The following is a 27,800-nucleotide window of genomic DNA, read 5'->3' as shown; positions in this document are numbered from 1 at the left end:
GATAAACTCTAGACTGTTGAGAAAAACCCTGGGCCATGAAGGTAGCATTTCACAAAGCAAGCAAGAGTAAAATAGCCCATAAACTTTGGTGAAGAAGAAAAATATTGCAATGGTCAATTTTACATGTTAACTTGACTGGATTAAGGGATACCTAGACAGCTGGCGTCTTAGTCCGTTTTTGTTGCTATAAAGGAATACCTGAGGTGGGGCAGTTTATAAAGAAAAGGGGTTTATTTGGCTGTGGTTCTGTTGGCTGGAAGACTGGGCATCTGGTGAGGGCCTCAGGATGCTTCCACTCAGGAGAGAGGGCAAAGGGGAGCTGGCATGTGCAGAGATCACACAGTGAGAGAGGAAGCAAAAGAGAGGGCCGGGGGGTGCCAGGCTTATTTTTAAACAACCAGCTCTCATGGGAACTAATAGAGCAATAACTCGCTCACATTAATCTATTCATGATAGATCCACCTCCAAGACCTAAAAACCTCCCATCAGGCCCCACCTCCAACACCGGGGATCAAATTTCAACATAAGATTTGGAAAGTTCAAACATCCAAACTATAGCAGCTAGTAAAGCATTATTTCTGGGTGTGTCTGTGAGGGTGTTTCTGAAGGAGATTGGCATGCAAATTGGTAAACTGAGTGGAGAAGTTCTGCCCTCAGCATGGGTGGGCACCATCCAATCGGTTGTGAACCTGGAGAGAACAAAAAGGCAGAGGAAATTCTAATTTGCTCTCTCTCGGAGCTGGGACATCCTTCCTCTCCTGTCCTTGGACAACGGATCTCCAGGTTCTCTGGACTTTGGACTCTGGGACTTGCACTAGCAGCACCCTGAGTTATCAGGCCTTTAGCCTTGGAATGAGAGTTATATTATCAGCTTCCCTGGTTCTGAGGCCTTCAAACTTATACTGAGCCGTGCTACTAGCATCCCAGCATTTCCAGCTTGCAAAAGGCCTGCCATGGGACTCCTCAGCCTCCATAATTATGTGAGCCATTGCTTTAATTAGTCCTCTCTCATATCTATCTATCTATCTATCTATCTATCTATCTATCTATTCTATTCTATCCATTCTTTCCTATTGGTTCTATCTCTCTGGAGAATGCTGACCAATACAGATTTCTTCCCTCATTTTCCTTAATAACTTCATTTCTCAGGTCCTGTCAGCCGCTGGATCCCACAAAATTCTGCAGAGATTTTGCCACCTGGACTAAGGTAACTAAGCTCACATGAATCCCCCCTCAGCCCTGTCCCCAGCCTAGGTACTCACCATTTATTATAGAGATTAACTTGATTTATGCTTGATTTAACTTGCCATGTTTACTCCCAAATATTTTGTCCCTGATTAGGCCTTTCTGTTTCTTGCATGGGCCAGACTTGAAATTTAAAAAGCCAGAAAGGGGTCTCTTTCTGCCTCCTCCCCTGCTGTCACTCCAAGGCCATCAGCATAGGACAGCTTAGCAAAATGTATGTGAGGAGGAACAAAGGAGATAAGAAATGCCAAACTATGAGTGAGTGTTTCTAAACATTCTCCTACATTATCTTCTCTACCTTGTACTTTCAATACGTCATCTCATTTGATCTTCATACTCCAAGGTAAGAATGCAAAGTCCTAATGTCTTCTTTTACAAAAGAAAAAGCAGGCAGGAGAGCCTGCATGACTTTCCTAAGACTCCATGATAATGGGCAGGAGCAGGGCACACCTGGATTTCTTGATTTCCAGCCCCCAGCAGTCCTGACCTGCTGGCTGAAGAACGATTTGTCTGCAGCAGGAATGAGGATAATATCAAGAATACATCTAAGTTGTCTCTGCTTTTATGTTGCCCTTGAATTCACTTCTGGACAGGCCATTGGTTTGGAATATTTTGCAGCCACCACAATGGACCTTTTTCTCTACAGTCTGTTGGGATGACCATGTCTCAATCCAGATTGGCAATTAAAATTGCTACAATAATTTGACCACAGTCATGTACTTTTGGGTTTGGGTCTTTGGATATTGCTTCAATTTTCCAAAAAAGATTGCAAACTGAAAGGACTGGAAAATTCAGCACTTATGCTGTTAGCCTTCTCTTGACAGGCTAGTGGTATTATATAGATAATAAAAGGGAGAAGGAAGCTTGGCCTTTCCTGGTGGCAAGAATATCTTATCCTATGGACCTACTCACTGAGAAGGTCCTTTAACAAATAGCCCCAAGTAACATCTGTTCTTCATTCATTCATTCATTCATTCACTCAATCATTCAACATTTAGGTCTGCTGAAACCCTTTGAGTCCATGATCCAAAATCCATCTTCAAGTCAGCAGTGTATGTAGCCAATCTCACAGAAACTGAGCACCAAGGGGCTCCCCTGTGGAGAAAAAGCCTCCTGTCCCCTTTCTCCATTGCTACAAAGCAAATGATTGATTCTGAACATTTTTTTTTTCCAAGAACAAAATATTTTACACTTTCCCAGACTCTCCAGCCATCTTGGTTTACTGAAATGCACTGTCTTCACTCTAAGGAAAGCTCCTAAAATTTGTGCAAGTTAGTCAAGTATTTGCTAAGTGCTCATTGTGTGCAGAAGGTAGCATAGGAGGAGCTATGGGAAATGCTACTATACATAATTAAGAAAGACGTGCTGTAGTCCTCTGACCTCTTTTTGCAAAACTGTGTTCTGCTTTGTAGGTTGTGGTGGTGTATCACTAACAACCACAACTGATAGCTTTTAAAGTTTATAACCCAGCCCCGTTTCCCTCATTTTCTTCATTTATTTTTAAAAATTGTATATTATTCCTACAGATTCATTTTGTGTTAGACATCTTGAAAAAAAGTCTCTAAGTTCTTAATCATGAATCAAAAATGTTATATATAGATATATTTAACTTTTAAGTTCAGGGGAACATGTGCAGGTTTGTTATAGAGGTAAACTTGTCTCATGGGGGTTTGTTGTACAGATTATTTTGTCACCCAGGCATTAAGCCTAGTACCCATTCGTTACAAAAATTTTATATTTTTACTATGTTTTTTTCTTATTGAAGCAAAGTTTCTCATATATTCCTTACTCAGCTATTAGGATTTTCTATGCTTATGGATTCATTTAGTATAGTTATAAGTGCTTTAAGCTCTTTAAAGAAAATGACCATCAGCTACACTCTACCACTGCATTTGGGTAATAGCACAACTTCTGTTAATTCAACAGAAGTCAGGAACTTACTAAAAATTACGTCTCGAGGCTTTCTACCAAGTTAAATATGCCAAGTTAACATAGATCAATAAAAGTGCATTTATTTGAGACACTCTAATCCTGAATTTAAGAGCACGCTTGAATGGTTCAAACCCTTAATTAGTTCATAACAGGTAGGACCAGAGCTATTTCCTACTTACATTAAATTTTCAGAAGCAGCATATATGTGTGAATGTGTTCTACCATAGAAACAGCATTCCATTTAAAACAATACTCATCTTCTAGAAGTAATAATCAGCTATGAAAACATAGGTGTGTGTTCCCTTCTGTCCTGTATTTAAAGGTTGATAATTATATTTCTAAGAACCAGCATTGTGGTTTCCAGGGCTGACATGAGGATATGGAAGGAGATGTGTGAAGGGATAATTTCCTCCCAATAAGGTTCTCTAGAGTGGAGAATTATGAAGAACAAACACATTACTATAAAATATGAAGGAGAAAATCTTACCCGAATCCAGAAAGTAAGCGACAGAAGAGAAAGAAGCCATAACCTTGGACAAATGAAGAAAGGAAGGCAAAGAATCCGTTGACAGACATGCAAATCAGAAGAGACTGTTTCCTTCCCACTTTGTCTGCCAGTCCTCCCCAGAAGAACGCCCCCACCATCATCCCGAGGTACACTATGCTGCCTGCAACACACAAAAAACAAAGAAACACATCAGAGGTTGGGAGTCAATGACACATGTAACAGCAAGTGAACAAGGAACAAAATACATTCCAGCATTTTGCATGAGGAAAATTTCCTTTAAAAATATAACCTTCAGGACACAGTAATCAGTTTTCAAGTTGAAGAGTAAGCAATATGGAAAAAACACTTGGCAAGGTCTCACGACCCTCACATCAATAATGCAGGGATGCTGTTTTGCAGATAGCTGAGTACGCTCAGCTACAGTGAATGGTGAATGTTGTGAGCAATTATAAAATAAAAGCTGTCTTTATTTAGGCTGGGTTACTACAGAGAATAGGGTGGTCAACCTTTGCCTCGGTGTGGAGGGTATATTTTTCTCTGTACTATGGTGCTGACTATGGACAGATCATCCTTCTCAATAGAGATTCCTCATATCATGAGACCCAGTGTGTGTCCTGGAGACAATTTAGAGAATGTATCAGTGCAGCATGAGGGATTCCAAAAGCAGAAGGATTGACCCAGGGAAATGCCTATGTAGCAGATCTCTTATTTACAGCATAAGAGGCTCAAGTTTGCTGCTCATGCCTCTCAGAAGATAATCACTAGCTAAGCATCTTTATAAGAATATCTGTGTCTTTAAAAATGCCTACAAATCAGAAAGTGAACTTTTATAGATCAGGAGCGGCCTGTGGATGCTGTGATCTAAAGACTTGGGAGTCTTTCATATAGCTCCAGCCCAGGGAACAAAGCCTCCCCCATCCCCTTCTCTTTATGTCCTTCAGAACTGCCCCCACCCAGCCCCTGAGCCCTGGGGTAAGCCACCTTGATGGCAACAGTAAACCAAGATCTCTTGTGGTCCACCTGAATTATCTGACTACAGAAAGCATGAGTAACACAGAGACAAGCTGTCTGCATTCAATCAATAACCACTTATTATCTTTTAAAGATAATAGTAAACAACAGCCCTTGGTACTACTTTCACTGAGTGAGCATCTGTTTGTGCCAGGCACTCTTTGAGGAACATTCCATATGTTGGTTCACTTAATCCTCACCACAGTCCTGCAAAGTGAGTATTATTAACCCATTTTACAGATGAGAAAACTGAGGCTCAGAGAGATGATTCAACTTGATCTAACAGATAGTAAGTGGCTAGCCAGGGTTGCGAAATGATGTTTCTCTGACTAAAGCCTGGGGGTCTTTCTCAGGGCTGATATTCCATTTCACCAGGCTCAACTGCCCTGGTCCCTCCACTGGGAAGTCCTGGACTTTCCCTTGATCCAGCAACTAAAGGGTTAAAACCTGATGCTATAGGGTAAAGCTTAGAGCTATAAACATGCTATTTTGATTCCCTGGCTATCCTTGTTATTAATTATTTTGAATATTTCCACTGTTCTTTCTGCAAAGCTCAACTTGGGAGCCCCTGTTACGTGCAAACCAGAAACCAGGTGATGTGAAGCAAGGTCTTTAGCTGGGTGTTAATTTCTGCTTGAGCTCAACCCTGTTGTGTGTAAAGAAAATGCATCTGAGATCTTGGGGCAAGGCAGGTTAACCGAGATTCCTACTGCCCCCTAGACTATCACCATTCACTGCTTTCTGCATTCGTCCTACCACCTTTCCCTGAAGGCATTTGGACTGTCAGACTCCTGAGAGGATGAGATTTACAGTCTGGGGAAAGTGGCTTATCAAAAACGAAGGCAGAAGGGCCTCCTGGGATCATAGGATCGGAACAGAACAATGCAGAAGTGTAAACTCATGTACCTGTGCTCCAAGTCATCCAAATTTTTTTCCTACTCTGTCAGGATGGCTTAAGGAGCTCGTAATTCAGAGAAGGACGCAAACAGATACAAAACTAAATGAGCTCAAGCCCAACCATGTGGTGTGCACCCCAACAGCAGTGTAAATGGGAGCAGAGGGGCAGAAGGTGGCTACTAATTCTCACGTGGCCTCTGGGAAGATTTTACTAACAAGAGAACATCAGCGGGGCATCCGAAGGATAAGAAAGATTTCAAAATGGTATTAAATTCCGCCATGACTGACACAGTTAGTATAAAAAATGTCATATCAAACTGTATCTTTACTTGCACTCTGTTTAAAAATATTTTTAAGATCTAAAGGTAGTAATCTTTTGTGACTACACTTAATTTGTATTGAAAACTGAACTGTTCCATTGGGCATTCTGTGGAAAGAATTAATCCTACCCAACAGCTTATTGGAGACAAACACAGCACAATTAGAACGTTCATTTGTGGGTCGTGTGATCTAATTAAAGCCAAACCTTTAAATGTTGGCAAAGGCATCAGGTGAATAATTGTAACCACTCTGGGATTGTCAGACACAAACTGTATTTCCTTCCCTGTTTGCATTCACTTTTCCTTTCTATATTCACAGTGTTATAACGGGGAGTCCTTAAAAACTCAGAGCAGACATCAAGCTCTAGACAATCTCCAGCCTTCTCTCTCTCTCTGCACCTTGAGATGCTGCAGACGGGCAGACTTAAAAGGTATCTTCATCCAAAGCCCCTCGTTTTACAAGTAAGAAAACAGTTGTCAGAAGTCAGAACTTGAAATCAGGTCTCTTAGATCCTCACTTCTCAAAGTATGACCCCTGAGCCAGTGAAACCAGTGCCCCCCTCCCCTGTCCTGGGGAGCTTACTGGAAATGTAGACTCTTAGACTCCACTCCAAACCCACTGACTCAAAGTCTGCATTTGAATAAGACCCCCAAGTGATCTGTGTATACCTTAGAATCTGAGGGTGCTTTCCAATAAAAGAGACAACATTTCTAATACATTTTTAACTTAAAATTTGTATTTTTTTAAATACATGTTTGAGGGGAGGAGATGAAGGCTACAGAGTATTTTAACTCCAAAGATGTGAAACAGGCAAGACCTGCTAGATGAGCTGGAGCTCTCAAAAGGGCAAGCAGGAGCTGTGGAATTAGAAGCTGCTCACCTCCCCTGGGACCTGCCTTCCACAGAACTAGAAGCTGACTTTCCATTCAATTCCAGGAGAGCAATGTTAAAAGAGGCCAGGCTGTGACTCTTGTATCCTTTCATAAATTTAATGAAGACTTTAATTCAGCTGGGATTTCAGGAGGTTGAGCCTGACCTGAGAAATAAACTCAACCTACTCTTCCTACCATAGTTCTGGTGAAGGTCATTCCTGGCCAGTCCAGGCTCTTAGTCTTTCAGAAGATGACACAAAGGCCTCAAGTATGACTTCCTCATTAAGGTATTTTCTGACATGGAGGCTGGTTCCATTTTATTTAATCATACCCTCATTTCCCCTGATAAATATCACATTTACATTTCTGTCTCTTTGCTAAGCTGCTTTTGATTCTTTCTGACAATCCCTAAGGGGACACGTCTTTTCCCCAACACCATTTTAAACCATATTTAAACAAAACAGAACAACTTTAGGAAATGATATATAGTGTTTTTCTCATACCAACTTTTAGTCCGTCAGTTTTTAAAAATTATCTTAAGCACTTCAGTAATGCATGGCTAATGCATTACTCTAGAATTCCTTGCACCATTTATTCATAAACTGATTTTCAATGAAAAATATTCTGTATTAGTATTCTGAATTCATTGATGATAAGGTTTGGGTCTGTTTCCCTGCCCAGATCTCATGTCAGATTGTAATTCCCAATGTTAGAGGTGGGACCTGGGAGGTGATTAGACCATGGGGGTAGATTTCCCTTTTGCTTTTCTTAAGATAGTGAATGAGTTCTCACAAGATCTGGTTGTTTAAAAGTGTGTAGCACCTTCCCCTTCTCTCTCTTCCTTGTGTTCCAGACATGCAAGACATGCCTGCTTCTTCTTCTCTCTCCTCCTTCTGTTCCAGACATATAAGACATGCCTGCTTCCCCTTTGCCTTCCACCATGATTGTAAGTTTCCTGAGGCCTCCCTAGCCATGCTTCCTGTACAGCCTGAAGAACTATGAGCCAATTAAACCTCTTTTCTTTATAAATTTCCCATTCTCAGGCATTTCTTTATAGCAGTGCGAGAATGGACTAATACAGAAAATTGGTACCAAGAAGTGGGGCATTGCTATAAGGACACCAAAAAATGGGAAGCAGTGTTGGAACTGGGTAATGGGCAGAGGTTCGACCGTTTGGAGGGCTCAGAAGAAGATGGGAAGATGAGGGATAGTTTGAAGCTTCCTAGAGGCTTTTAAAATGGTTGTGACCAAAATTCTGATTTCAATAAAGACAGTGAATTCCAGGCTGAGGAAGTCTCAGATGGAAATGAGGAACTTATTGGGAAATGGAGCAAGGGTCACTCTTGCTATGCTTTAGCAAAGAGACTGGTGGCATTGTGCCCCTGCTCTAGGGATCTATGGAACTTTGAATTTGAGAGAGATGATTTAGGACATCTGGTGGAAGTAATTTCTAAGCAGCAAAGCATTCAAGATGTGGCCTGGCAGCTTCTTTTTTTTAATTTTTATTTTTCCATAAGTTATTGGGGTACAGGTGGTATTTGGTTACATGAGTAAGCTCTTTAGCGGTGATTCGTGAGATTTTGGCGCACCCATTACCCGAGCAGTATACACTGCACCATATTTATAGTCTTTTATCCCTTGCCCCCCTCCCACTCTTCCCCACAAGTCCCCAAAGTCCATTGTATCATTCTTTTTTTCTTTTTCTTTGTTTTTTTTTGAGACGGAGTCTTGCTCTCTCACCCAGGCTAGAGTGCTAGAGTGCAGTGGCGCGATTTTGGCTCACTGCAAGCTCTGCCTCCCTGGTTCACACCATTCTCCTGCCTCAGCCTCCCGAGTAGCTGGGACTACAGGCGCCCGCCACTACACCCGGCTAATTTTTTGTATTTTTTAGTAGAGACGGGGTTTCACTGTGTTAGCCAGGACATTGTATCATTCTTGTACCTTTGCGTCCTCATCGCTTAGCTCCCACATATCAGTGAGAACATACAATGTTTGGTTTTCCATTCCTGAGTTACTTCACTTAGAATAATAGTCTCTAATCTCATCCAGGTCACTGCAAATGCTGTTAATTCATTCCTTTTTTATGGCTGAGTAGTATTCCATCATTCATATATATATATATATATATATATATATATATATATATCTTGCCTATGTTTATATGCATGAGCAAATAAATGACTTGAAACTGGAATTTATATTTAAAAGGGAAGCAGAGTGTAAAAGTTTGGAAAATTTGTAGCCGGGCTATGCTTTAGAAAAGAAAAACTAATTTTCAGGGAGGAATTAAAGCAGGCTACAGAAATTTACGTAAGAAGAGTCAATTGCTAATAGCCAAGACAATGGGAAAAATGCCTCGAAGGCATTTCAGGGACCTCCATGGCAGCCCCTTCCATCAAAGATCTGGAGGCGTAGGATGGAAGAATGGTTCTGTGGGCCTGGGCCAGGCCCAGAGCTCTGCTTCTCTGTGAAGCCTCAGGACACTACTCCCTGCACCCCATCTGCTCCACCTCCAGCCGTGGCTCAAAGGGGCCCAGGTACTCAGGCTGCTGCTTCACGGGGTGCAAGCTGTAAGCCTTGGCAGCTTTCATGTGGTGTTAAGCCTATGGGTGTGCAGAGTGCAAGAGCTGAGGCTTGGCAGCCTCTGCCTAGATTTCAGAAGATGTATGGAAAAGCCTGGATGTCGAGGTAGAAGTCTGCTGCAGAAGTGAGACTTCTAGTAGAGGTTACTTCCTAGTAGAGGTTCATGGAGAACCTCTACTAGGGTGGTGCAAAGGGCAAATGTGGGGTTGGAGACCCCGCAAAGAGTCCCCACTGGGCCACTGCCTAGTGGAGCTGTGACAAGAGGGCTACAATTCTCCAGACCCCAGAATGGTAGATCCACCGACAGCTTGCACTGTGTGCCTGGAAAAGCCACGGGCACTCAATGCCAGCCCTTGAGAGAAGCTATGGGGGCTGAGCCCTGCAGAGCCACAGGGGTGGAGCTGCCCAAGGCCTTCAGAGCCCACCTCTTGCATCAGTGTGACCTGGATGTGAAACATGGAGTCAAAGGAGATTATTTTGGAGCTTTAAGATTTAATGACTCTCCTGCTGGGTTTTGGACTTGCAGGGGCCTGTAGCCCATTTCTTTTGATTGGTTTTTCTGTTTTGGAATGGCAGTATTAACCAATATCTGTACCCCCATTGTATCTTGGAAGTAACTAACTTGTTTTTGAGTTTATGGGCTCATAGGTGGAAGGGATTAGCCTTGTCTCAGATGAGACTTTGGATTTTTGAGTTAATGCTGGAATGAGTTAAGACTTTGGGAGACTGTTGGGAAGGCATAATTGTATTTTGAAATGTGAGAAGGACATGAGATTTGAAAGGGGCCAGAGGCAGAATGATAAGGTTTGGGTCTGCGTCCCTTCCCAGACCTCATGTCAAACTGTAGTTGCTAATGTTGGAGATGGGGCCTGGTAGGAGGTGATTGGATCTTGGGGGTGGATTTCTCCTTTTCTGTTCTTGTGATAGTGAGTGAGTTCTCATGAGATCTGGTTGTTTAAAAGTGTGTATCACCTCCCTCTTCTCTCTCTTCCTTCTGTTTCAGACATGTAAGACATGCCTGCTTCCCCTTTGCCTTCCACCATGATTGTAAGTTTCCTGAGGCCTCCCTAGCCACGCTTCCTGTACAGCCTGCAGAACTGTGAGCTAATTAAACCTCTTTTCTTTATAGATTAGTCCGTCTCACGTATTTCTTTACAGCAGTGTGAAAATTGACTCATACAATTGATAATATCCATGAGGTGACAATCACACTCACTTTTTATATGCAGATCTTCTTAGGTTAAAACAAAATTTTTGAGTCAAAGAAAAATAAAAGTAGATTTTTGTTGAATGATAAGGACATTTCTGTAAATGGTTGAAAAGAATAATATGGACTGACATTAAATAAAGCTTTATTACTCAAATAATGCTTCATGTTTTTAGATGTTATTACTTCTTTCATAAGAAGTAGGTGCATTTGTTTTCCAAAGGTAGAGTTTCTTCCACAAGTCTGAGGTATGTCTACAATAGAGGCCCCCTGACACACAATCTCTCCTTAATCAAACCCTAGTCTTTGGACCACTTTTCTCAACTAGACTATGAAGTATGGACTTCTGTGTTCATTTCTGCATTGCCCAGTTTTAGCAAGAATCCTGCCAAGTCAGTGAACCCCCGACTCTAGATGGCTGGTTGTCTTCAATATCTGAGCAGATCCCCTGGGCAATATCTGATCACCCTGGTCTGTCTTCAGCAAGAATCCAGTTAGGTCAATTTACCCAAAATCTTCTTTACCCCTGATGTTTCCTCCTGGTAATTTTCTGATGAGATTGGGTGCATTCAGGGTGGTATGGCGGTAGATCCCTCTTGGTAATTTTCTATCCACTAACTCTCCCACCCTGGTCCTTGGCTCTAAATTCACACTTTTCCTTTTTGTACTAGGAATTGAGCCTGATCTCTCTTCTATACTGCAAAACCCATTACAGTGGTCCCTACACCTGTTGTGATGGTCCTGCCTATGCTTTAACAAGCATTACAAATAATTTTCCCTTTAACATCAGTTGGCCAGTTTTCACCTCACCAACCCAATAAAGTAACCAACCCTCCCACAAACGCACCAAAAACCATCACTGAAAGTGTTTTGCTTTCACTCACCCATCTTCTTTCTGTTTCCACCAGCAGCACTTTATGCTTCTCAAGAGTTACCTATGTTTGTACCCAACTTTTTTATGCCATTTCTGTTTGTTATTAATTATGCATTTAACACCAATCACATAAATAATGGAATCTGAGTGTGAAAGGAAAGGGAGCTATTTCTATGAAAGTGAATGTAAGAAAGACTTGGGGAAGATGACTTGCAAAGGAAAATCACTGCAATGTGAGCAATACAAAAAAAAAAAAAAAGACTGAGAAACATCATTAAGATGAAGGATCCTGTGCTCAGATTGAGGCACATGTGTTTTTAAGGTCTCACTCCACTTTAAAGAAACTTAAGACTAAAAATCAAAGCTTCAGAATGACTGTAGTGATGCAAAGAAAACAATGGGGAACTCCAGTTTGAAGAGCCCAACTCAAAGGAAAAATCTCTCACTCTGCATCCAAAGATGGTCAAATGAATGTATGCTTATATGTTAAAACACCATATTTACATACATATTTATATTTTTACAAGTTTTCCTGCTTTTACCAACTTTTCTACTAACCAACTAATTACCAGACCTGATTTAGTCAGGTAAGGGGGTTTCTACCATGCCTCTAAAGACCTCTAAAGGTATGCTTTGTGCTTAAAGAAATCAGCCACTGGAATAGTCACTGCAAATTGGTTTGTTTTATTACTAAAGGCATTTTCAGTGAAAATGATATCTCCTTAAGGTCAATTCTAGGAAGCCAAGGGAAGACCACACTCAGCCAACAATTTTGGGGTTCCAGGAGCAGGGACAACAGGGCAGCAGCTGTGAAAGCCCACACATCAGTGTAAGCTCCCTCTTTCCTATTTCCTCAAAGAATCTTTTTTTTTTTTTCATTTTATGCTAGAAAAATCTCTGGACAAAGGTGTCAAGGTACCCTGTACTAGTTCTAGTCTCCCTGTAACTAGACTTAAGATCTCAGGCCAGTCTTCTAGCTTCCGCCTGTGTCAAATGCTTGGTTTGGGCTAGATGTTGGGTCAGTTAGTCCTGCAAAGTTGGCCCAGCCTTTCCTTTCTGTGTGCATGGGGGTGGGAGTGGGGTGCCTCTCTCCCTTGTTGGCCTCTTATGGACCCTCCCCACCCACTCACTGATGTGTAAGCTTTCACAGCTGCTGCCCTGTTGTCCCTGCTCCTGGAACCCCAAAATGGTTGGCTGAGTGTAGTCTTCCCTTGGCCAGACTCCATCAGAGTCCATAGAAGGCTGACTCCAGGGACCACTGTCCCTCTCCAGCTGTCCCTGCCCCCCACCCAAGATGCTAAGTAGGCTGTAACATCTCCTTGTTATCCACAATTTGCTATTTTTTGTCATTACTGGTTACAAATTCTGTGACTGATTAGAAATGATAGCATGAAATCTCAAGCTCAGTGCTTGTTCTATTAAATTCTTTCATTAATAGTGCTGAGAAGTGAATCCATTATTAAAGTAATGGGGGTTAAGATGGGAGAAAAATAACTTATTATTTTTTAAATCAAATGCAGTATCCTTAGTCTTCATTCTACTACCATTTACCACTCTGAACTTTGGGTCAGACAGCAAATAGTTAAGAGCCTGGGCTCTTAAAACAGATGGCTTAGATCTGAACCCTTCCCCTACCAGTTCCTAGCTGTGTGACTTAGAGTTACTTAAGTTCCTTCCACTGCCTCAGTTTTCTCCTCTGTATAGCGGGGCTAATAACAGTACCTACTTCACAGGGTTTTGAGAGATTAAATGGGATAAAGTGCTTAGTACTGTGTAAAACACACAGTTGTCCAATAAGCAACAAGTATTATTATTATTTTTGAGAGGGAGTCTCACTCTGTCACCCAGGTTAGAGTGCAGGGGCATGATCTCAGCTCACTGCAACCTCTGTCTCCCAGGTTCAAGTGATCCTCCCACCTCAGCCTCCCAAATAGTTGGGACTACAGGTGCATGCCACCATGTCCAGCTAATTTTTTGTATTTTTGGTAGAGATGGGGTTTCACCATATTGCCCAGGCCTGGTCTCTAACTCCTGAGCTCAAGCAATCCACCTGCCCTTAGCTCCCAAAGTGCTGGGATTACAGGCATGAGTCACTGCACCTGACCAACAATTATTAATATTACTATTGGCATCAGGTAAAGAGAAAACTGGAGAAATAAAATAGTGATGGAAAAGAAAAAGCAGGAAGAAAAGAAGATGGCTCTGGAATGGTAGAAAAAGTGAAATGACAACTTTTCACCTTCCTTAACTCAAGTTCTGAAAAGAAGACACCTGAAACAGCACTGAAAGAGTAATTTTCTAAATCCCAAAGACATATTTTTTTTTTTTGCAATTTGAAACTATTTAAATACATAATTAATAGGCTTCTAAAACTGATCCCTCACTTTTTTCAATTACTATTTTTAGTAGCCACAGGTAGGGGCCATTATGTGTTCAAAAGCATCTATGGACTTTCACAAAATCAAATAAAAGCAAAGAAAGTAATAACATCAAAGGCATATGTACAAAGGCAGAAAAACCTTTCTAATTTGCATGAGAGAATATTTACAACAAAAGCCAGCTCATCTTAGCTAGAAAGAACTGTAAATATCAGACGCAGTCTACAGCACATCTTTGACTTTTACCTTAGGAAAGTCTGACATTTAAGTTTGCTGGTTCAGGCAGAGACTGAACATGGGCAGATAATGCCATATCAAGCAATAGTGCTACTTGTTACCTAAGTTCACCTGGGCACTAAAAAGCACATGCGGGCCTAAGACACTTTTCCTGAATCCAGTGAGCAAAGTGTAGAAGAAGAGTCCTAATAATGAAGCCCAATCTATTCTCTAATGTCGTTCCTCAAATGGCTGTTGTACAGCATGCCCATCGGACAGGGGAGGAGACATTACAGTGTTTTGTGCATGTATGGCTCTGCAGTCCCCCTTGGTATTTGAAGCAATTTTTTAAAAGTCTTAGGAATCAAGAATATTAAAGTGAGTCACCTTGTGGTGTACCATGGACATCACATATCAGTTTAACACCAGTGGGATCCCCATCTCTTGCGAGGTTCTCCCACTCCAAGTTCTGTGCTGAGGGAGAAAAGTGGTGATACCCTTTGGCTCTGTGTCCCCACCCAAATCTTACCTCGAATTGTAATAATCCACATGTGTCAAGGGTGGTACGAGGTGGAAATAATTGAATCATAGGGGTGGTTCCCTCACTCTGTTCTCATGATAGTGAGTGAGTTCTCACGAGATCTGATGGTTTTATAAGGGGCTTCCCGCTTTGGTCAGCGCTCATTCTCTCTCCTGCTGTCCTGTGAAGAGGTGCCTTCCGCCATGATTGTAAGTTTCCTGAGGCCTCCCCATCCCTGTGGAACTGTGAGTCAATTAAATGTCTTTGTTTGTTTGTTTGTTTGAGACAAGGTCTCACTTTGTTGCCCAGCCTGGAGTGCAGTGGTGTAACCTTGGCTCATTGCAACCACCGCCTCCTGGATTCAAGCGATTCTCTTGCCTCAGCCTCCTGCGTAGCTGGGATCACAGGTGTGTGCCACCATGCCCAGCTATTTTTTGTATTTTTAGTAGAGATGGGGTTTCACCATGTTGGCCAGGCTGGGATCGAACTCCTGATCTCAGGTGATCTGCCCGCCTTGGCCTCCTCAAGTACTGTGATTACAGGCATGAGCCACCATGCCTGGCCAACCTCTTTTCCTTATAAATTACTCAGTCTTGGGTATTTCTTCATAGCAGTGTGAGAATGGACTAATACACTAAAATGGTACTGGGTAGTGAAGCACTGCTCTAAAGATACCCGAAAATGTGGAAACTACTTTGGAACTGGTTACCAGCCAGGAGCTGGAACAGTTTGGAGGGCTCAGAAGAAGAAAGGAAGATGTGGGAAGGTTTGGGACTTCCTAGAGACTTGTTGAATGACTTTGACCAAAATGCTGGTAGTGATATGGACAACGAAGTCCAGGCTGAGGTGGTCTCAAATGAAAATGAAGAACTTCTTGGGAACTAGAGTAAAGGTCACTCTTGCTATGCAAAGAGAATGGTGGCATTTTGCCACTTCCCTAGAGATATGTGGAGTTTTGAACTTGAGAAAGATGATTTAGGGTATCTGGTGGAAGAAGTTTCTAAGCCACAAAGTGTTCAAGAGGAAGCAGAGCATAAAAGTTTGAAAAACTTGCAGCCTGATGATGTGATAGAAAAGAAAAACCCATTTTCTGGGGAGAAATTCAAGCCTGGTGCAGAAATTTGCATAAGTAACAGGAGCTGAATTCAATGGAGATTTCTCCATTGAATCACCAGGACAATGGGGAAAATGTCTCCAGGACATGTGAGAGACCTTCATGGCAGCCTCTCCCATCACAGGCCTGGAGGCCTAGGAGGGAAAAATTGTTTCACGGGCTGCTATGCAGCCTTGGAACATGGTGCCCTGAATCCCAGCTGCTTCAGCTCCAGCTATGGCTAAAAGAGGCCAGAGTATAGCTCAGGCTATTGCTTCAGAGAGTGCAAGCCCCAAGCCTTGGTGGCTTACACATGGTGTTGGGCCTGGGGATGCACAGAGGTCAAGAATCAAGGTTGGGGAACCTCTGCCTAGATTTCCAAGGATGTATGGAAACTCCTGGATGTCCAGGCAGATGTTTGCTGCAAGGGCAGAGCCCTCATGGAGAATCTCTGCTAGGGTAGTAAGGAAGGGAAATGTGGGATACAAGCCCCCACACAGAGTCCCCACTGTGGCATTGCCTAACGGAGCTGTGAGAAGAGGGCCACCATCCTCCAGACCCCAGAATGGTAGATCCACCAACAGCTTGCACCATGTGCCTGGAAAAGCTGCAGACACTCAATGCCAGCCCATGAAAGCAGCAACTGTACCCTGCAAAGCCACAGGGGCAGAGCTGCCCAAGCCTGTGGGAGCCCACCTCTGGTATCAGTGTGACCTGGATGTGAGATATGGAGTCAAAGAAAATCATTTTGGAATGTTAACGTTTAACTACTGCCCTATTGGATTTTGGACTCACATGGGGCCTGTAGCCCCTTCATTTTGGCCAATTTCTCTCACTGGGAATCTGTGTATTTACCCAATGCCTGTAACCCCATTGTATCTAGGAAGTAACTAACTTGCTTTTGATTTTACAGGCTCATAGGGAGAAGGGATTTGCCTTGTCTCAGATGAGACTTTGGACTTAGACCTTTGGGTTAATGCTGAAATGAATTAAGACTTTGGGGGACTGTTGGAAGGGCATGATTGTGTTTTGAAATGTGAGAGCATGAGATCTGGGAGGGGCTTGGGGTAGAATGATATGCTTTGGCTCTGTGTCCCCACAGATCTCACCTTGAATTGAAATAATCCCCACGTGTTAAGGTTGGGCCCAGGTGGAGATAATTGAATCATGGGCGTGGTTTCCTTCATGCTGTTCTCATGATAGTGAGTGAGTTCTCATGAGATCTGAGAGTTTTACAAGGGGCTTCCCTACTTCGCTCAGCACTCATTCTCTCTCCTGCTGCCCTATGAAGAGGTGCCTTTCACCATGATTGTAAGTTTCTTGAGACCTCCCCAGCCATGCAGAACTGTGAGTCAATTAAACCTCTTTTCTTTATAAATTATTCAGTCTCAGGTATTTCTTTATAGCAGTATGAGAACGGACTAATACAAGTGGTAATAGACTGAACCTAATCTTCAATAATCCCAATCACTGACCCAACAAATGAAGCAGGTGATCATTAATTCCACAGCTCTTGCTTGAGCTCTTGCTATAAACCAGGCATCTTGCAAGGTATGAGGGTAGGGAGGGAGGAGAGGTCCACAAACTCGAACAGGACACAGTTTTCACTCTCCAGCAGATCACAGCCTAGTGCAGCAAGGTTTCAGACTCTGGCTGCTCATTGGAATCATCTGAAGAGCTTTAAGAAAAATAAAACACTGATGCCAGGCCACACCCAGAGGTTCTTTATGTATAATTTGCTACTATTTCTTCTCTATCCAAAAGGCAATGTGAAGCTTAACACCAAGGTTTTGGCATAGGGTTCAGATGACAGTATTTGTTAAAAGCTTTTCAAGCAATTCTAATATGAAGCAGGGGCTTTGAATCTTTGGTTTCCCGGGAGATTAAAAACATGCAAAAAGTAATTACCACAGAATGAAACACGTGCTATAATTAAGGTGAGTACATTATGCTTAAGGGGAAAAAAGGAAAGACTACTTAATTAGTTCTAGGGAATTCTGAAAAGCTTCACATAGAGGGTGATGGTTGTACTGGGTTTTGAATAATGAATGAGAAGCCTCCAAGTAAAAGACACTCTTGGAGGAAAGTTCCAAGGGAGGGAAGAATATCATCTTCAAAGGTTTGGAAGTGTGTCAGAGCATAGTACACTAAGAGGACTCTAGGTAGTTCAGGGTAGACAGAATGTGGAATTCATGGGTGGGGGGAGAGTGGCAAGAGAGAAGGCTGGAGGAAAAGTTGGAGTCAACACAAGGAGTTGAGCTTTATCCTTGGGGCAGCTGAAAAACAGACTAGATATTATCTGTTCCTTAAAATGTCATTTTAGCAACCGCAAGGATAAACTGCAAGGAGGAAAGATGGAGAGAAGGGGAGGGTAGAGGCGGTGATATACTTTGGATATTTGTCATGCCCAAATCTCATGTTAATTCCAATTTAATATGAGATTTGGGTGGGCTTGAGAGCACAAACCCCAGTGCTGGAGGTGGGGTCTGGTGGGAGGTGTTTGGATCATAGGGGTGGATCCTTTATGTCTTGGTGCTGTCTTCAAGATGGTAGGTTCTCGGCTGGGCATGGTGGCTTACACCTGTAATCTCAGCACTTTGGGAGACCAAGGTGGGCAGATCACCTGAGGTCAGGAGTTTGAGACCAGCCTGGCCAACATGGTGAAACCCTGTCTCTACTAAAAATACAAAAAAATTAGCCAGGCATGGTGGCGGGCACCTGTAATCCCAGCTACTCAGGAGGCTTGCTTGAACCCGGGAGGTGGAGGTTGCAGTGAGCCAAGATCACGCCATTGCACTCTAGCCTGGGCAACAAGAGTGAGACTCTGTCTCAAAAAAAAAAAAAAAAAAAGAGAAAAGATGGTACGTTCTCATGAGATGTGGTCATTTAAAAGTACGCGGCACCTCCCCATACTCTCTCTCTCTCTCTCTCTCTCTCTCACACACACACACACACACACACTCTCTCTCTCTCTCTCTCAATCCTAGTTTCACCATGTGGCGTGCCTGCTCCCACTTCACCTTCTACCATAATTGGAAGCTTCCTGAGGCCTCCCCAGATACAGATGCTGCTCTGCTTCCTCTATAGCCTGCAACATCATGACCCTTTCTTTATAAATTACCCAGTCTCAGTTATTTCTTTACAGCAATGCAGGAATAGCCCAACACAGGGAGGGAGAAAGGCCACCAGGACTAGGGCAGTCACTGAATCTCCTGAAGTGCCTGGAGCACAAAATTTAAGGAGCCTCACTCTCATGTGCTGGTTCTGAATGAGAGTGTGTGCTTCCTTTCATCTTACGCCCGAGGCACCTCGCTTTCTTTTTTTTTCATTTATTTATTTATTTATTATTATTATTATTATTATTATTATTATTATACTTTAGGTTTTATGGTACATGTGCGCAATGTGCAGGTTAGTTACATATGTATACATGTGCCATGCTGGTGCACTGCACCCACTAACTTGTCATCTAGCATTAGGTATATCTCCCAGTGCTATCCCTCCCTCCTCTCCCCACCCCACAACAGTCCCCGAAGTGTGATGTTCCCCTTCCTGTGTCCATGTGTTCTCATTGTTCAATTCCCACCTATGAGTGAGAATATGCGGTGTTTGGTTTTTTGTTCTTGCGATAGTTTACTGAGAATGATGATTTCCGATTTCATCCATGTCCCTACAAAGGACATGAACTTCATTCTAGTCCTGACCCTGGAAAAAAGACCAGCTGAAGGACTATCCCTGAGCAAATAACTACAATAGGCCAGGGAAGAAATGATGGCCACCTGGTCTAAGGCAAGGAAAAGAGAGCAGGCTTGGAGAAGAGAGAAAAGGCTGTAAGTATTTTCAGTTATCAGAGTCCACAGTTGTTGTAAACTGACAGGTGAGGCAAAGAAGAGTTGAAGTTCACATTAAGGATTCCAGCTTGGGATAGGTCATAACAAAATTGATAAAGGAAATACAAGAGGAGGGTAGGTCTGGGGGGCCATGTCTTAAACAAGCGAGGAAGATGTTCACAACAGAAACCCTCATTCTACTCTATGTGAACAGGGGAGGATAGGACAGAGCAGGCAACACATGCAAATCAATAAAGCAGTGGTCAATACAGCTGACCATCAGGAAATGATTCAGGAGCTTCAAAAAATAAAAATAAAAACCAAGGAGAATATGAACAATGACAGGATAGGTGGAATGGCATTTTTGCTTTCTTTCAGGACTACACAACAGTCTTGGAGAAGGTCTAAGGTAGGAGGCATGAGAAGGTTGGAAAGGTCAGGAGGATAGGTGTCTGGCGGGAATGACTGGGTTTAGCGTGTGGAGAAATATAATTGGGCTGGATGAGTATGAGAAGACTCCTAAATATCAAAGCAAAAGCATTTAAATTACTTATACAATGAGGAGTCACTTATGGGTTCCTGGGTGGGGAAGGAAAGCAATCAAAGCCTGATATGGTTTGGCTCTGTATCCCCACCCAAATCTCAAGTTGAATTGTAATCCCCACATGTTGAAGGTGGGGCCTGGTGGGAAGTGGTTGATCATGGGGGTGGTTTCTAATGGTTTAGCCCTATCCCCCTAGTGCTGTCTCCTGATAGAGTTCTCACGAGATCTGATGGTTTAAAAGTGCAGCACATCCCCCCTTCCCTCTCTCTCCTGCTCCACCATGGTAAGACATGCTTGCTTGCCTGCCCTTCACCTTCCGCCAAGATTGTAAATTTCCCAAGGCCTCCTAGCCATGCTTCCTGTTAAGCTTGTGAAACTATGAGTCAGTTAAACCTCTTTTCTTCATAATTTACCCAGTCTCAGGTAGTTCTTTATAGCAGTGTGAAAACAGACTAATAGAAAGCCCTAGTGTGAAAAGGCGAAGGCACTGTAGAGCAGGACTGGCAGACTTTCTGTAAAAGGCCAGATAGTAAATACCTCAGACTCTGTGGGCCATACGGACTCTACTGCAATGACTCAGCTCTGCTGCTGCGGCATGGAACCAGCCATAGACAACACGTAAACAGATGGGTGTGGCTGTGTTCCTACCAACCTTTATCTACAAAGTCAGACAGAGGGTTGGATCGGAGCTGTTGGCTGTCATTTGTGGACCCCTGCTTTAGAGGAAGCGTTTGCCTGAGGGTAGGTGTGTATTAATTGAACAGGTAGGGGGACGGCTGAGAGGAAATGGAAAGTGTAACACCCAGGCTGGGGTGAGGAAAGGAAGAAACATACTTGGGAGGTGGCAGCATAGCAGGGCAGTTGAGAGCCTTGCGAAATGTGATTTCCCTGCAAGAATAAGTGAAAGGATATGACCAAGAAGAAGAGAAAGAGTCAACCCTTGAGGATAGTGACATTTAGAGGGCAAGAAGGAAAAGAAGTCAGAGGTAAGAAAGTGTGGACAAGGAAATAAGAAGAAGGGTCTGGATAGAGCAGAGAAGACCTCAGAAGAAAAACTGAAGAGGAAAGGCTGCTCAACAGTGTCCACAGCATGAGAGCTCAGAAAAGACCTTTGGGCCCGTCCTGGAAGAGGTCACTGGCAAGGTTGAAGGGGCAGTCTCGGGCCAGGAGGAATGACAAAGGCAGAGAACAGGAGATGAAAGCAGAGGGGGCAGTGAGAGAAGGGAGGCCAGGGATGTAGCTAAGTACAACTGCAATTCAGAGGAGCAAGAGGGTACCATGTCACTGGACTGAAAAGAACTGGAACAAATGCATCAGCACAGGGCATCAGTGAAGACAGAAGAAGAGCATCAAGTATATTAATATGGACATGATTGCCTTGAAACCACAGCTGCAGATGTAATAGACTATAGCCAAGGGGTTGTGCTATCGGAAGAGTGGGCTATTTTGGAAGAAAAGTGCTACTATGTGTCTTGTCAGAAAATGTGTGAAAAACAGACTTATGAGAAATGTATTAATCTTCTTAAGTTTAAGCATAACTACCTTAAAAAATTTTTTTCCAGAAAAGTCTCCTTTATATAAATATCAGCACAGTGAATAAACAAAGCATAAAAATCTAAAAGGAACTGGTATCTTAGAGGAACAGAAGAAAACAATTTTTGATCTATGTTCATATTAAATCTTTTGATATTTTACAGCAACAGAAAGGCCTGGAGGGGCAGGGACTCTCACTGCTCAAGTCCATGCATTTCTAGATGATGGGAACCTGATTGTGTATGGCAGGAAAACAGGTCTGAAAATGAACTCAAAGATCACGCAGTGCTTGACCAACATTCATAGGAAAATAATTGCACAAAGCCTCCAAGATCCCTCTCTTAAAAAATTATCTGTAAGTTTTTTTTCTGTTGTTGTTTTTAAAGTTCAGATGGCAGATATCAAAACAACCAGACTAGATCATAATAGGTTCCAGTAAATGTCTAAAGAGAAAATCCAGCAGGCCATTACTGATACTCCTATGTGACCTTTTGTTTCCTGAAACAGGCAGACACCTAAGTTGTCAGCCCACAGCAGTGAGTGAATAAATATCAGGATCTACCTTGCACTAATGGATGTTGCCCCTAATCCATTACTGATGGCAAAGTCGAGATGAATTCAGGGCAGCACTTCTTGACACTTGAGATTTATTTTGTCATTAGTGATGAAGAATCACACGAGGGCTCCTCGATCCCAAACTGTCAGAAGCACACTTAGGCGTTTTAGGAAAGGTCACCCAGATATTCAGGTGCTGACCCACAGTACTGAAGCTGTTACTTAGTAGCTGATTCTTTTTATTACGACTATTAATGATTTGTGTCTAGAATGAGCAGTCAGCCATCCGCTTCTCAGAGAAAAACGTGGTCACTTTGAGAGTAAGAAAAAAGTAGGAATTTTAATCAATTACTATATTGTGGCTCAAAAACAAGCAAAAAACAATGCTGAATCCATTTTGTTTTCTGCTCTGAAACCTAAGATAAGGCATGTTAAAAACCATTGTATCCTAGAATCCCTAAATGGCCCCTAAGCACGCTGCATTCGTTCATTCATTCTTATCCACGAATCCTCATTCAATTAATCATATATGCAACATGCTCCTCTTGCCTTTCATCCAAATCCTGTACCTTGAACTTCAACTCCGCATTCTTTGTGAAGACACCCAGACTACTCTAGTTTGCATGGGTGACTCCTATACATTCTCACCCACATTCTAACTTGCATTATTTATCAGCATTTCACAAGCATCAGTCCTATCTCTATAATTAATTTTCAGTTTGACTCCTGGCAGGAACTATGTATTATGGCATCCTTTTCTGAAACTCCATGAGACTACACTATTCTAGGCACATTTCAAAAATCAGTAAAACCTCATTGATTTAATGTAGAAGGTTGAACTCAAACTGCAGTCCTCTTCACATAAAGCTATGCAATTGACAGAACTAACTCAAAAATGAAATTATGACCATAAAATCTTGAGTGTCCCAAGAAAGTATAAGTGGCATACTTGAGACCTTTTGTCTAGAAGAATAATTCCCAAATCCAATCGACCAAAAAGGCAGGCTCCATGAGACAGTTTCCACCAGCCTGCAGTTAAATGAGAAAAACAAGGAAAATGATATGTCTTTTTAATAAAGATAAATTTATTCAATTTAAAAAAGGTCCTTTAAGAATATGTCCTTCCTATTATTTTTATGTGAACATGCCTTTTGTTTTATAAAATGATAGTGAGTATAAAGAGTAGTGTGCATATTATTGCAATCATTATTTTTAAATGTTCTTCCTTAGTAAAATAAAGGTGGGCTTCCCTCTATCAATCTTGCTCATTCTTTTTTTTCAAAATTGGAATTAAAAATCCAAAAGACTGGGGGCCACTGCTATAAAACTCAATGGTGGGAACAATATTTTGGAAATACTACACCTGAAAAAGAAAAGAAATGTACTCTAACATGTAATACAATGGAGATGTCTCCTGTGTGCATGTTTGGTGACTGTACAACACAGCTGCAAATTCTGCAATGCTCTTCCCTTGAAAAGGTGAAGTCTATGTTGTCTCTCCTTGATTCTGGGTAACTGCTTGAATGAATAGTGTATGACAGAAGTGATGCTATGTGACTTTCAAGATTAGGTAATAAAAGGCCATGCAGCTTCCACCTTGTCTACCATAGCACTTGCTTTTGGAGCCCTGAGGCCCCATCTGTACATCTGACTACCCTGAGACTGATATGCCAAAGAGGTCACAGGTAGGTGCTCTCATCTACTGTCCCCACTGGGCCCAAAATGCATGAGAAACAGACTTATGAGAAATGTATTTATCTTCTTAAGTTTAAGCATAATTATAAACAATGAAAGTGTGGTTTTCTTTTCAGAGAAATCTCCTTTACATCAGCACAGTGAAAACAAAGCATAAATATCTAAGAGGAACTGGTATTTTAGAGGAACAGTACAAGAAAACAATCTTTCAGCCATCCCCACCCAGATGTCAGTCATCTTAGACCCTCCAGCAAAACACCACTGAGTGACCTCTGTTTAAACCACCAAGAACAGAAGAATCACCTAGCCAAGCCTTGTCCAAGTTCCAAATTCACACAGGAGTGTGAGATACAATAAAATGGCTATTGTTTAAAGCCACTAAGATTTTGGATAGTTTGGGACATAATAACACGTATCTGGAATAGCATACAGTAGTTCCCCCTTATCTGCAGTTTTGCCTTCAGTGGTTTCAGTTATTCGCAGCCAACCATGGTCTGAAAATATTGTTATTTTGAGAGACAGAAATACCATATTTAGATAACTTTTATTATAGTATATTGTTATAATTATTCTAGTTTATTATTTTATTATCGGTTATTGTTATTAATATCCTACTATGCTGAATTTGTAAGTTGAACTTTACCATGGTTATGTATATATTGAAAAAACAGTATATATAGGGGACGGTACTATTTGTGATTCTAGGTATCACTAAAGGGTCCTGGAACATATAAGGGAAGACCACTGTGCTTCCCAAAACACTGCTGAAAATATTTCATTCACTGGGATACCCAGACTATAAGAAATACAGCATTAAGAATCATATATATATATATATAGATTAATATATTTGTATATATTATTTGTATATATTAATCTATAATATATAGATTAATATAATTGATTATTAAATATATACACTTCTCTACTTTCAGTTTTTTTTTTTTTTTTTTTTTGAGACGGAGTCTCGCTCTGTCGCCCAGGCTGGAGTGCAGTGGCGCGATCTCTGCTCACTGTAAGCTCTGCCCCCCGGGTTCATGCCATTCTCCTGCCTCAGCCTCCTGAGTAGCTGGGACTACAGACGCCCGCCACCACGCCCGGCTAATTTTTTGTATTTTTAGTAGAGACGGGGTTTCATCGTGTTAGCCACGATGGTCTTGATCTCCTGACCTTGTGATCCACCCACCTTGTTCTCCCAAAGTGCTGGGATTACAGGCGTGAGCCACCTTGCCCGGCCTCTACTTTCAGTTTTAAAGAAAATCAAAATGGCTTAATTGCTAATATTTCTTTCAATGCTGCAAATCATTTCAAAAGAAGACCATCAAAAGCAACCTCATTCTACTTTTCCCCCATAATTCCAGCCATAAACTAAACAGTGATTGGGGGTTAGAAAGTTTTCCCTCTTGCTCCTGTCAAGTCTTCTCCAGGCAATCCCAGGAAAGAGGTTTTTGGCTTTTGTTTTGTTTTAATGAATAGATTTTAAAAGTAGGGGAAAGATAAGAATTAAGTAAATGGGGACCAGGATTGAAGCAGAGGGTGTTTATGGGTGGTGGTGGTGGGTGATTTGGTTTTAAGATTGGAGACTTGATCATGATGCAAGGAGAAGAAATATGTAGAGAGAACTTTCTCACCAATAAAAATACATTAATTAGCTCTTAGAGGGAAGAGAACAAGAACATAAATTCTGTGTGTTCTGGAGCATGTCACCTACAATATGGCTGATTAATAAAGCTCTGAGACAGGATGAAACAAAACCACAGCTCTTCTTAGAAAACTGGGTAGCAGATTCACTACCATGGTTTTCTATTTGCACAACCATTCTCCCCCGAACTGAGAACCTCCAGGCCACTTCCTATTTTCCCCATCAGTAATCACTTAAGTCTTGAACATTTAAATCTCAAAACCCAACTTAGACTAAATGTAGTAAACTTTGGCTCCCTGTGTGTGTGTTGGGGTGGGGGGTGAGGGAGAACACCATGCACACAAGGTTGTCACAAATAACAAATTGCTCCTGGGGGCCTGGCTGGAGCCTCACAGCTGTGTGTGCAGATAAGCAGAGCAGTGTGGAGGGTAGGGATCCCAGGGCTTTGTGCTACCTTCACTTTCTCATAGACTTTCGGATGATGCTGTCACCATCTGCAACCTGACCCATCCCCATGGAGAGATTCTGACAGAGTGCAGTGGGGCTGTCAGACAGATCTGACAGGGCTGGACTCATGCCTTTATTACTGATTGCAATCCACCTCTCGGGGACACACACACTGGCTTTCCCAAACAGACTCTGACTTGTTAAACCCTTGGGTTGTATGGTTAGCTTTTATTTAGAAAGTTCTAATTTCAGCTGTTGGAAATAAATTGTATGCGATTTTCTAGATCTTACATCTTAATTGCTTAGCAATTTAACATACAATTGTAGATGATAATTTTTCTAAGGTCCACTGCCCTCAGGATTCGTGTTAAAAGTATCTCATCAGCACATTGAGCTGCAAACAGGAAGTTGTCTGGGATATGGGGGAAATTTTAGCACCATGTCACTCTTCTGTGTTAGATCAAATTTTCTCTCTGCACTTTAACAATGATGACTGTCACTAATACCTAAACATTCACTGTTAGATTCTGTGTCCATTTTTCTTTTTAGTTAAAGCTATATATATATCCCCCTACTTTAAAGGATAAATCCCCTTTTTAATTGAATTATACCTAACCCCTGGGCCATTTGAGTAAAATCTAGTCATGGTCAGCTTTCCTTTTGTTTTACAGTAAAGAGCAATTCATATTGTGTTTCAGGTCCTACCTGTCGTTGGCAAACTCTAGCCTCCAGGGGGAGCCAAAGACTCCCCCACACTTCATCCAGCAAAGAAGAGCTCTGATTCTGTGAAGGCCAACATGGAAACTGGACTTAAACACCAGGCCAGTGCAGGGGTGGGGAACTGACCTCTTCATTTAGGTCATCTCTTTTCCATGTAGTGTTTTCTCTGGTATCTCTCACCATGCCCCCTCTCCTTCCCTTCCCCTTCTGCCTCTCTCAAGAACTGTGAAGGGTCTGAGATTTCACCTTACTTGAAATTTAGTCAGTTAGCCCGCCAGGCTCGCGGGTGCCAGCAGAACACATGAGATTCTTGGCTCTGAGACTTTAACATTCACAGCAACAGCAGCAACCAGGGTATCAGCACTTGTGCTGGCCAAGAGGGCATGAAGCAGGAGCCAAAGCCTGCCTCCAGCATCAGTGTTGGGCTAGATGAACAAGAGGACCCTTGCTTATCAGGATAGGAGACCATGTCCACAGTTGGAGACATATTCTTAGCTAGTAACAAAGAATGTGCAGGTCTGTAGCAGGGGTCCACGAACTATGCTTTCGTGCAGTGTACAAGCTAAGCATTCTTTTTTACATTTTTTAAAAGGGCTACAGTAAAGAAGAAAATGTGATAGAGACCACAAGTGGCCTAAAAAATTTGACGTATTCACTATCTGGGCCTTCACAGACAAGCTTGGTGATTCCTGGTCTATAGCATCGTCTGTGCTTAGGGCCCGAGGTGGGAGTGGCAGTGCCATGGCAAAGAAGATTCAGGATCTCTCTCTTTCTTGTTCCATCAGAGACACACATTGCAGGCCTGATGGGAACAAGTACATTATGAGATTATTTTGCTCTTTCATTATTAACTCCCACCCCAACATAAACACCAGAGGCAGATGGATTTCATAAAATAGGATTGAGATGATGACTGGTGGTCACATCAACATTTTTGTGGAGAAAGTTGTTTTTTATTTATTTATTATTTTTTACCAATATCTTTCTTGTATAGTTTGATTTCTAATAGCTGCTACCCAGCCCTCTAGAAGACATCTCTGACCGTCTTTGGGGAACCACTTTTTTACTACCGGACACAATCTTTCTCCACAAATTGACACCACTATTCCACTAACATGGTTTCCACAGCTGGCCAAGTGAACTGGCCGCCTAGCAAGCTAATTCCTCAAGGGCTGCC

General features: G+C 42.2%; 1 protein-coding gene across 2 annotated transcripts in view; it reads right to left on the bottom strand.

Moving 5' to 3' along the window:
* Window positions 1-27,800, bottom strand: part of SV2C (synaptic vesicle glycoprotein 2C) — a 280,624-nt gene that overhangs the window by 163,752 nt on the left and 89,072 nt on the right. For both annotated transcript variants that reach the window (XM_054489369.1, XM_054489368.1), the window contains exon 3: window positions 3,665-3,845. In XM_054489369.1, the coding sequence (XP_054345344.1) occupies window positions 3,665-3,845 (181 nt within the window). The remainder of the gene's footprint in view (window positions 1-3,664; window positions 3,846-27,800) is intronic.

Source organism: Pongo pygmaeus, chromosome 4 (assembly GCF_028885625.2).
Source record: "Pongo pygmaeus isolate AG05252 chromosome 4, NHGRI_mPonPyg2-v2.0_pri, whole genome shotgun sequence".
Taxonomy (NCBI): Eukaryota; Metazoa; Chordata; class Mammalia; order Primates; family Hominidae; genus Pongo; species Pongo pygmaeus.
The sequence above is the reverse complement of the archived record's forward strand: the minus strand, read 5'-3'. Positions and strand labels throughout refer to the sequence as shown.